General features: G+C 45.2%; 1 protein-coding gene across 1 annotated transcript in view; it reads left to right on the plus strand.

Moving 5' to 3' along the window:
- LOC138579614 (zinc-binding protein A33-like) overlaps positions 1–12,087 on the plus strand; it is a 307,674-nt gene that overhangs the window by 95,516 nt on the left and 200,071 nt on the right. Inside the window, exon 2 of the mRNA XM_069649876.1 lies at positions 8,451–8,878. Within this exon, the coding sequence (XP_069505977.1) occupies positions 8,451–8,878 (428 nt within the window). The remainder of the gene's footprint in view (positions 1–8,450; positions 8,879–12,087) is intronic.

Here is a 12,087-nt window from a genome sequence, read left to right on the forward strand (position 1 = left end):
TGGTAGTCATTTTTGCCTTCAGCAAATGGGTCGAAGCTTTCCCTGTGAAAGATGCCACAGCAATAACGACGACGAAAACCATGCTGAGGGTCATTTGGTCGGATAATGGTCCACATTTTATCGCTGCTGTTATCCTGCAAATATGCGCAGGATTACAGATCGATAAACTGTTCTATTCTGCCAGACACGCTCAGAGTGCCGGACTTGTAGAAAGCCATAATGGTATATTAAAGAACAAGATGGCGAAGATTTGCGCCAGTAGCAATTTGAAATGGCCAGATGCCTTGCGCATAGCTCTATTTTCCATGAGGACGACCCTGCAAACAAAAACTGGGCTCTCTCCCTATGAGATGATCATGGGGAGACCCGCCAATATTTGGAACATACCCAAGCCTAAGCGGATAAAGGATGTGGAGCATTTGCTCCTTTCTGAGTACTGTGACCAGTTAACTCAAAACTTGTATTTGATTTACCAACGGGTGCGAGAAGCCCTCCCAGTAAAATACGAGGGGCCAGGTCACTGACTTCGACCAGGTGACTGGGTGCTCGTGAAGGCCTTTGAAAGAGCATCCTGTCTAGCACTGGAAAGGACAGTTCAAGTCCTATTGGCCACACAGACCGATGTACGAGTAGACGGAAAGAGACACTGGATTCACACAACACACATCAGGAAGATCCCTTTTCCTCTGCCTCACGATGAAGGAGATTGTTCGCTCTGTTCCTCATCACAAATCTGTTCTGACCGACAGAGGGTGTCCTGGAAATCCTTTCTGAGCCCGTGGGGCCTGGGGAGACTGCCACTTTGCCTTAAAGTTCTTCTTTGGATCTTTCTGCCCTGTTGAGAAATCTTACTTCTGCTCCATCACTTCCATCAGGAAGCGGTGACACTCTGTTCGCCACTCTGTTCGCAGATCAACCGTACCTGGAGTTTTGAGGTATGATCTGCGTCCGAGGCACCAGACTTGCAGCACAGCATCGGCTGTGCCCACAAGGAAGCATCTTTGAACGAGTCCCTTGTCACTCTTCCACTGAAACATAAGTGGCAGGGACCGACAAAGCTACCTTCAAGCAAGATGGGCCACGTGGTCAGGGGCCACCGACGAATGAACTAAAAGCCTGGCGCAGAGGCTTATAAATGGACTCTGAGAAACAATGTCCTTTCCTAAATCTACTCGTGCGGAACAAGCTGCTGGTCTTGTGGCTGACAAAGAATCTGATCATCAAAGATCGTGGTCCCCGAGGACCCATTGTTTTCTGATTACAGTGCTAATTTGTCTGACAATTGTATTCTCGCTTGGGTTTTGGTATCTGGAAGGGGTGCGTCCACTTGAGCCTTTGTTACCTACTGAAATTGTTCCCACTGTGTCTCCACCTTTCGTGCATCTTCACACTCTTCCTCCTAGAGACTCCCAACATAGAAAGGGTTATTATAATACTTTTATTGATTTTGAATGCGACCCATGCGATTCTAAAAAAAAAATAATTGCTGGGTGTGTTCACATTTGCCACAACACAGGGAAAAGGGGTTGGGCTGGTATATTCATCCTCTTCCTTAACTACTGCTTGCTATGCCTCACTAAGGGCACTATTCTTTGGTCGTTGGAATGACAGTATTTTTGGGAACTTTGATGGGACTAATCTGAATGAGTTCAAGAAACGAGTCCAAACACCTTTGGGATGTTCCCTCTTTACAAATAGGAGCAGACACAATGTTGCTTCTATTAGGCCTTCTGATAGACTCTCTAGACTTATTCAATCACTGATTTTTTTTCTTTTTTTTTTCTTTTCAAGGTGGCTCCCGTAGGCAACCGGGATGCCATGCCTCCTTCCTATACTATCAATCATAGCCCCAACTCTGTTTCCTTCTGCATACAAAGGGATGGTTCTCAGCCAATGGGTACATTCGAGGGTTGTACCAACATCGCAAATCTAACCAGTGAGGACAGACCTTTGTATGTAGGAGACCTCGTTTACTTTGTCTGTGGCGATGAAGCTTATCATTGGTTACCTAGAGATTGTCAGGGTACTTGTTTGGGGATATTGTTACCAGGGGTATATGTGGCTAGCACCTCTGAAGTGTCTAGATCTTGTCCAAGGTGGGATGAGAATGGAGATACTCCTCAAGTCTTGGGTGATGTAGCAAAATCCTTTGTGCCATTTTGTGGACAAATAATGAATTCCGAGGATATTGGAAGACTAGCAAGGGTACTGGAGAAAACCATCAATAGGACCACCAATATTTTGTACAACATGACGCTAGAGCAAAAGGCGATTAGGTTAGTAGCCCTTCAAAATAGAATGGTGTTAGAAGTCATTCTAGCTGAGCGTGGTGGGGTATGCAAAATGGTAGGATCTGCATGCTGTTTTTTTTTCCTGAACTCCTCCCCTACCATATTCAAGGCAATTCAAAATCTACATACCTTGAGTACTGAAGTACATGTCCCAGAGGGAAACTGAACTCTTAGTACTTGGTTCTGGGACTTGTTATGATCATGGGTTGGAAGATCTTTTCAGTCTTAATGGTGATTTTTGGTATTCTAATGTTCTGTTGTATACAATGCCTCCCTGTCATATGTTCCATGATAGGTGGATGTTGTGCACAAGCAGTAGGTACATTAGGAGCCAAGGTACAAATGCCTGAAAAAGCAACCAATGCCTTAGGAATGCAGGAAATAGAGAGTTAATGGCAATTGGTGTTTTTGAATACAGCAACTCGGTGTTCTGATTTATGATACATGGTCATCGTATGGTAAGAATGTTTGAATTATGCTCTTGGCTTGGGCCAAAAGGAGGGTTTTTTTAAACCATATTCGCATGCATACTGCCTGATTATAAACATTGGCCTAAGCCATTTTGCACTTGTATTAAAAACCTATGCTAACTAGATCTAGACAGAATTGACTTTGCCGCCATTTTGGAAAACATCTGCCATTTTGATTCTGACTCTTGCTCTCTATTCAGAAATGATTAACCATGTTTTCAGCTGCCAGAGCAGACTGACCTTTTAGCCTATGTCAACACTAGAGCTGCCAAGAGCAGAATATTTGTTTTGTGCAAAGAGACCCTGTAGTCAGATTGAACTCATTCAAAGTGTTATCTGTGCCTACAGACTCATCCTCCCTCAAACAGTGACGTACAATGCAAAGTAACTAATGCTGTGAGTTTTGGAAGAAATCCCTTTCTGCACCTCTCGGAACAGGACTTATCCTAAAGCTCAAGAAACAAGGAAAGATCTACACAGCTGAGTACAACAAAGTTTGCCAGTGTCTTTAAGGAACCTTGGAGCTACAGTGAACCTCAATTCAAAGTGTTGTCTGCATCAATAGCATCAGCTATATACAAACATCAGAACTGAATGGCAGACAAACTAAAACTATGTGCCTTAGAAATAAGCTATTGAATTAGTTTCTTGAAACTAGGATCCACCTAAACTGGAGAACCAACATCACCATTGAATCTCCAGGGATAGGACAACATGTCAAAAGTGTATACTAATATTGTTATATTTGTTGGGCACAAACCCAAATTTGTGACTTATTATTTTGGAGAAGGACTGGGCTATGACCAGGACTGTGTATAAATACTGCATGCTTTGTGATGACCAGTACTCGCTCCCCTCGGTTAATGCTGTTACACACTGCGAGGTGCTTGGGAGCCAGATATCTATCTGCTTTGATATTTGAATCCGTACAGAATAAAGTTATATTCATAACTTTGACTTTGGTACTGGCGGATTCAATTTTTGGTGGTACTAAGCCTCGATATTCCTTGCTGATCTATCAAACATACCACCTTCGGTATTCCTGCCAATCTGCCTGCCTCCCAGTACTACCCAAACCCAGTCACCACACACCATCATCTAGTAGCTCTCTTCCTCCCACTCCTACCCAGTGGATCAAACGATATGCTGTGAGACCTACACTCCACCAACCCTGCCCAATGAAAATTAGGAATTTCAGACTGGTGTCCAGAATTTGGTCACCTCACATAGCACATAACACCAGCACCAAATGCCTCACCAGGCCCAACCGCTCAACTACAAAACCTAAAGCAATCAATACCTCTACCAACCTAGCATACCTAACAGATGCTCCCAGAGAAATCGCAACCCACACCAAAATGAATCTATGCAGCTCCTCTGTTCTGATTAAGGGCACACTCATTAACGCTAAATCTTTGCCAGCCCACGCACTAGACATTGCGGATATCTTAACATCTAACCACTTAGACTTCCTGTCCATTACGGAGACCTGGCTGCACGCTGCGGCAGGGCCTTCTCTTGCGCCTGCCATCCCAGAGGAGTAGTCCATCACCCAATTAGATAGAGCAACCTTGAAAGTCAGGTGGTGTGGGAGTCACATTCATTGCCAAAACAAGTCTAGGCATCGGGCCTATATCTAACCAGACCTTCCCCTCAGGTGAATTACTATCCATCAAGCTACCCATCCCAGCATCACAAACGCTCCCTATCCACCTAATATACAGACCACCGGGGCCAGTCTCCACTTCTCCCACAATACCAAACCCAGTTCGCAAATTTTATTACAAGGCAATTTCAACCTTGGCTTTCAGGATCGCAGTGACGACAAACGCGCAAGCCCTTGCCAACACCATCTCTGAACTAGGCTTCACACATCGTATCACTAAACCCACACACAACAAAGGCAGGATGCTCTATTGGTTAGTAGATCTTAACTGTGACATTAGTATGGTCCACCCATGCACCTGGTCAGACCACCACCTTATCTCCTTCACTATCAAGGTGGAAAATAATTTCAAGCACCAAATACCTCTTGCCCCACCCACCTGCACGAGGAACAACCGCAACATAAGAGCTGATAATTTACTTACTGTCATTAAGTCTATCGGACCACTAAAAAATGCGCAAAGCCAAACCCTGTGCGCACCTAAACTCTTGGTTTACCCTCCCACCTCAGAACCCTATGCAAAATCAAAAGAAACGAAGAAACTATTTTGAAGAACTTCCCATCAGCCCATAACAAAAATACAGCATCTCTTTACTATAAAGAAGCCATTTTCCAGTCAAAAAAAGACACATCGATCAGATCATTCAAGCCAAATTGAGTACGAAAGAACTATTTAACATACTGAGAGAACTGGAATCTCCCTCTCCCCCACCAGACACCTGTATTAGAGATACCACGTGGTGTACCTGTGAAGATACTGGTGGGGGTGCCTGTATTTCCGCTCTCTATATGGTAGAGGAGAGGCACAGAGGACCCCAGCCAAGATTCTCAATTGGTAGCAATGGACGAGCAATCAAGGCCTAGCTTCTCGGGAGGTGGTGCAGGCTGGTTCTTAAGTACAGTGTAGTCCCCGAACCCTCACAAAGGAATGTCCACACACTGTCTTACTGAAAACAGTCTTTACATAATTAATATTCAAAGGTATGTACACGATCACAATAACGCACTTTGTACTCGGAAGTCAACAATGATAAATATATACAATTCTAAAGTGGTGCCACCAATGTTATCAAATCTCATTAAAGTGCATCAACTGTACGGTTAAAATGTCACATCAATAACGAGGAAACCAGCAATAGAGATAGGAAGGAACGCAAGATGGTTGAAACAATAGGCAGATTTCTGACCCCTAACGTTAGGCACAGATCTGTGTGGAGATCCCTCCCCCCCCAACCTGGGAAACCTGTAAATAAAGATATATAGCACAAGCCCACTCCATATATTGTTCAATAGTCTTATTTCCTCCTATCAAGGTTTTACCCCCCCAATGAGTGAAGTAGAGTTCTTCGAAGACGCGTCGAAGGATCCTTCTTGAGTGCCCTCCCTTTAAGGCAGGAGTCACGGGTCGTCGAACGTGCAACGGAGAACAGGTTGAACTACGGCGGTGAAGTGGCAGCTTCGTTCTTAGCGGTGCTCGTCGACGGCGGAGCGTTGGCGTCCTGCAAGGAAGAGGCGTGCGGGGCACCTCGGTGACGATAGTTCTGGACTGCAAAGAGAGGATGAAGAACTGTGGCCCAGCAAGGGCGTCGAGTCTTCGGTGTCTCTGGTCTTTCAGGTGGCGGGAAACCCACCGGCAGATGCTCCTCGGTGCGTCGAAGGTCGGGCCTTCTCCAGCGGGATAAAGCGGGCGACGATGCAGACGAGAGCCTCCGATGATCAAAGGAAGTTCTTAGGCAAACGGGAGCATGGCGGCTCCGGTCGGCGACGGCTGTCGCCCACAGTGGCGGACAACAGTCCAGGTGCTTCTCTTAGGGATTCCGCGGCAGTCCCCGTCTCCGGTCGGCAGCCTGTCGTAGGGCTGTCTACCAGGGAACATTGGCAAAGAGCAGCTGTGCATGATAGTCCCTCGTAGCTCGGGAAGAGGGCGCCTTACCAGGTCCTTTCTGGGTCAGTCCTTGGAGACACAGCAGCTTTCAGATTGTGAAGGAGAGCAACAGCAATTCTTCTCTTCCAGCAGGGCTTAAAGGTCAAGCTTCAGTTACTCCAGTTACTCGTAGTGGACTTCACCTTCTGAACAATTTCCAGTGGTGAGAGGTCCCCAGATATACTATTGTCTCCCATCCACACTGCTAGGTCACACTCAGCAGCCAATCATCCAGAAGGGCATTCATGCAGTCAGCCAGCCAATCAGGCACGCAGTGCATTCAGGCCATCCTCCTCCCGCTCAGACGCTCACAATAAGTATGTGGATTGGGACAAGTACCCAGCTATTCAACACTACACACTGCATTCAGGCCAGTTTCGGGCAGGGCCCTCAGTCTTTCTCTCATACCAGAAACCAGACAACCACAACAAGAAGCGCATATTGGTGTCTCACTCCATTCACCCAGGTCCCACCCACAGGAGGTACCCACAACATAGTCACTGGGAAGGCTCCAGCTAGTCTGGCCGGGCCTTCACAACAACACCATATATGGCACTTCCCAACAGCCAGTCAGGGGGAAGGGACAGAGTCAGGGCTTCCCCGGACTTTGGGAAAACAAGGTAATGGGTAATAGAAAGCAAGAGGCCTCGGGACATTTTGTTTTCCATCAGGAATCAACTGATCCCAATGGCAGGGCCTGGGTATCCCAAAATAGAGGATACTCCGCGCACCTGTCAAATTCAGCATGGAGCTGCCACCAGCCCATACCCTGCAGGCCACCCACAGGTGCCCAAAAACACACTAGGGGCACAGGGTTGTACCCCCCCACCCATGGGTGCCATAAGGGTATCCCACGGGTCCGTTCACCAAACCAAAAGAGAGCTGCACTGCCAGGAGTCCCACATGAATAAATGCAACTGTTAGTATTTGAACTTGTGCACGTCAAACTTCTAAATATCTACTCCCTGCACTTTTTTGTAATGTCTTGTGATTGATCATTAAATTAAACTTCTGTGTCTTTGAAAGGTGATTCGAGTCCTGTGAATCGGTGTGAAAAGAACTTTTGTGTTCTAACTCCGCTGCTGACTTTCCTGTTCCGATCAAGTTTCTTCGTGTTATTCTCTCCATCATATCGTATGATGCTTCCCGTACCAATATGCCCAGCATCAAACTGTTTTGACTCTCTGCCGCTGGGTTTTGAATGTAATCATGGCCTATTAGTTCAATCAGGGAAAACTGTCAATAGGTAGGTCTCAACTTGGCAATGAGGTGTAATTTGGTCTTTAACGCAGTTTGGTAACAGAGGGCACTTGACAATTTATGAACTATTTTCTATCATATTACAGTTTTAGCAGAAAATGCACGTTAATTTTGTGCAGCCAATACCTGGACATAAGCATTTTTAAACGTTTTTATTTCAAAATGTATTGCTTTTGTTGGCATAGCTTTCTGTAAGCACATATCAGCATGGTAGTGGGCTTCTATTGTAAGACTGTTACACATTTAGTTCGAAAGTAATGTTTCAATTCAACATCTAGCCATGTTCTGGAGGGCAATTGTTCGCAAACAAATCTAGCTCACTTATTTTGAACTGCGTTGTATCAGTCACAGCACTCAACTCCTGGAAACGTAAAGACGGATTTTATTACTTCAGGTTTTCTGGAGTAGGCCCAGCAAACTAAATATTTTCTTGCCAGCAAAGGCATTCAGATCTCTGTCCATAGGTCTTAGATAAGTTGTTTAGAACCGTACTGGAAATCTTACCAGGGCGTTCTTTTTCTAGAGAAGGTTTCTGATGTAGATGTTATAATGCATCTTGTGTAAATAGTGTGTTCCTGCCTAGGTGCTTTATGATGTAGTTGGGATTCCGCATGGAAGCCTATGCTGTAACTACAATGTAAATAGTTAACGTGTTACCATCTGGATTCTAAATGGAGTGTTAGGACTTGAATAGCGTTCTGTTCCCAGTTCTTGCTGTATCGGTATGTCGAAAGGCAGTGCTGGGGGTCTGTACTTGGCTATCTTAAAATAAACATAAAGGTAAATGTTCGTGTGGTGTGGACCGTATCTTACAATAGTCGTGTCACTTATTCCCACAGTAATGGAACCTGAGGTGCTAACGAAACCCAGAAACTCTGACGCCCATGGAGACTTTGCTGAAGAGCTGACCTGCTCAGTATGCCTAGAACTCTTCGAAGAGCCTGTACTCCTCCCGTGTGGACACTGCTTCTGCCAGACCTGCATCGTTGGGACCACTAAACACAAGTTGATTGGCTCCTGCCCAATCTGTAGTACTAAGTTCATACAAGGAACGTGCCCACCCAGCAAGACGCTCACTAACTTGGTGGCAAGAGTGAAACGTGACATTGTCTTACCCAGCATCAATGATCATTGCAAGGATCACCAGGAGAAGCTGAAGCTCTTCTGTGTGGATGATGGGGTCCTGGTGTGTGTGATCTGCCGTGATGCGCCAAAGCACTCTAGCCATAGATTCCTACCTGTCCAGGATGCTTTGAGTTTCTACAAGGTAAGCTTTTGAATGCAGAGATCAATGTTTTTGCTAACCACTATAATCCTTTGTGCTTGGAGGGAATTTATCTTCCTGTGGGTTACTCTTGAGGATGAATTTGTAAGTGTGGGATGCCAGCAACTAATTCTTTACGTCTTCCCACATCTCTTTATGAAGATCGCTCTGTGCTGGGCTCTCGTAGCTTCCTGTTACAAATAATTGACTCTATATTAAGTAATTTGTTACCAAATCGTTTTATTCTGTGGGCGGGATCCTAATTGGGATCAGCCACTGTCTGCTGTCTCTTTAAACCAATGCATACACAGGAGGTGGGTGGGAAAAATATTCACCATAAACTTGTTTGCCTTTGACAGAGTGGCCCTGCTTCTGAGGCTGGGCAGGAACAAATGTTCATTGACAAATAAAACATTTGTTTTGCTTTCATTATGAAACGTTCTCTGGCAGATAGTATGAATGTAGAACCTTAACGTTTACTGGCTTAAAAAAAATAAAAGGGACAACCTTTGGAACAAGATCACTCTGAAGAGAAAACATTCTTTGCTTTTTGCTGTAGAGCAGCTCACCTTCCACAGAAGGGCTCCCACTCACTTTCGGGGTAGGACCTATATGGCCAGCTTCTCCAGGCTGGTGATTGCTCCTTGCAAGCTTATTTTGATTGCAGCATCCCTTCTGTGCCCCCTCCCCTTTTGTTTGCCCTGAATATAGGAGCTAGACCAGGCCTAGCAACTTCTTAAAAATCCCACTAGACTTGCAGGGCAGTTCCTTGGTTTACATACTGGACCTAAGAGAAATGTACTTGTCCCAAGGTGACTGGGGACAACATTTACCCATGCTTTTTGTAAAATGGTGCATGTCGCCTTAGCACACTTGGTTTGCTGCACTGCTGTCTGTAAGTACCATTTTTTAATGTAGAGAACTTTAACAATTCAGTGACTACGTAGAACAGCATATTTAATACAGTCGAAAGAATACATAAAATATTTCAGAGAGTAATCCATTTACAACAACTAAATGACAACTTTTTGACCGCTTAATCTTGGGTAGTAATTGAGGTTCTTCTATACAGCTGCTTTTACTCGACACATTTCGGGTTCCTTTTTTACCCTTTATCAGGAAACTATGTAATCGGTCTTCCTAAAAGATGGGATACATTAATTACTATACAATTGATAATCTACACCGGCCCAATGATGGTAACACACTTTGTGAATACCTTCTAACCTCAAATCTCCTTCCTCCAACTTATTTTTTTAATTCTGTAATCAAATGTAAAAATCTGTTTCACTAATCCTTAGACTTGTTAATAGAATTATATTAATATCAAGACTATGTATTATATTACCCACACTTTGTTGGTTCAATAACCCTGACTGTTACAGCACAAAACTGCTTTCAAATATCGCATCTGTAATTATTGCTACATCAAGATGTGTTTTGTGCTTTAGGGGAGGGGAGGATTATCTTGACAATTAGTCCACTCAACAATTTCGAAGGGGTCTTCTGTGGGAACCTTACATTGCAAGACTTTTAAGCAGAGATTCTTGCCTTCTAAGTGGCCAAACCAGTATTAAGTGACATTGTGCCCTATTTACCACGTGATGGTGTTCCATGTATTTGCTTCTTGTACTTGTGGACCACTCTTTGCCTTGTCCCATTAACATGTTTCACAAATGTCAGCTTTTAAAATGTGTTTCTTTATATATGTCCAGGATGCAATCACCGGTTGCACCCCCTACAGGGGACGGAGCTGGTGATTTAAGAAACAGAGTGCACCAAAAGAATTGCAGCACCTCCTTTTCGTTTCTTTTTAAGGGGCCATACCCTTCAGGCAGCCCCTTAACATAGCTGTGTGGTTAAAGGGCTGCCTGCTACGTCGGCAGCGTCTGTTTTCAAATCCGAATCTCTGACCCCGCAGGTAACAACATTTAAACATGACACTGTTGAGCTGGGCTGTCTGCTGTGTTTGGCTCCTGTAGTCCACGGGAGCCCGATAGAGCCCTGGCTCTGGTGCTATTTTTGAGACTGCCAGAGCTCTACCCCGGTAGCCCCCAGCCACTTAAAGCCCTGTCTTTAACCGATGTTGCTTGACGAATAGTGTCTGTCCTGATTAGTCTTGCGACAACAGGACTAGAGGGGACCCAAGAGGAGGTTCCGTCACCAGGACGGTGTGCTGTGGTAAGTCCGACCTGGGAGACAAGAGGACATGTTTGCAACAGGATACTTTGTTGGTTTTTATACAGTGCACCGCTACCATTTGCATGGTCTCCAGGTGCTCATTTAAAAGAAAGAAGGCCTACTTCTATTAGGCGTTTCCTACTCCAAAAGTAATGGTGCTAGTCAGGACGTCTTGCAAAAAAAATGCAGTCCTTAGCCCAAACCTATGCTACCATTTGCCGTAACAATATGAAGGAAAAGGATCACAAACTTTAGCTTGTGATAGGTTTACCTGCCCTTCGTTGGATGAATTGTGGCTGGTGTTCTGACCCCCACCAGAATTCTCATTGTATTTTCCTGTCCCTGGCCCTATGGTTGCTTTTTCTTGGCCAAAAGGCCTCGACAGGCATTTCAAAGAGTTCAGACCTATTCAGTCTCCCACAATGTGTTCTCTTTGAAGCATCAGGTTATTTTTGACCTGGAGGGGTCGATATTCACAACACAAATTGGTTCTATTGCCAGCTTGAAGTACTTCGACTTCGGAGTGTTTGGGGTAATTCCCTTGCTTGAGTTGTGGGACTTCTCCCCTTTTTCACTATTGGGTGGCTTGGCACGGCCTAAGCTTCGGTCTTCTCTCACCCCCTCGTGGGCTATTTGGACTCTCAGCCGCATATGGGCTGTGGGCCTGCTCAGCCCTGCTTTGGTTGTTCATTTCTTCACCTTCTAGTCGTTTACTGCTAGACTAACCCGGTGTGGGCCAGGGGCTTTCTCAGCAAAACTGTGCTCGTTTGTCCTTTAACCCCTCGTACAGTATGCAGATTCTCAGCCTGACATGGGCTATGCTTTGGCCTCCTACCTGCTTTTCAGCAGTGGTGCTAGTCGGGGAAGGCGTCTTTCTGGCCTACACGGGGCTTTGCTCCAGTCTGCACTGTTGTCTCATTCTGGTTCCTTCTGTCCTGAGCGGACTGTTTATTATTTATTTATGGATTTCTAGTGCGCCTCAGCCCGCAGGCATCAGACTGTTCTTTAGCATTGCGTGAACCAGACGCCTG

This window comes from Ambystoma mexicanum, chromosome 3p (assembly GCF_040938575.1).
Source record: "Ambystoma mexicanum isolate Mex_15411 chromosome 3p, UKY_AmexF1_1, whole genome shotgun sequence".
Lineage (NCBI taxonomy): Eukaryota > Metazoa > Chordata > Amphibia > Caudata > Ambystomatidae > Ambystoma > Ambystoma mexicanum.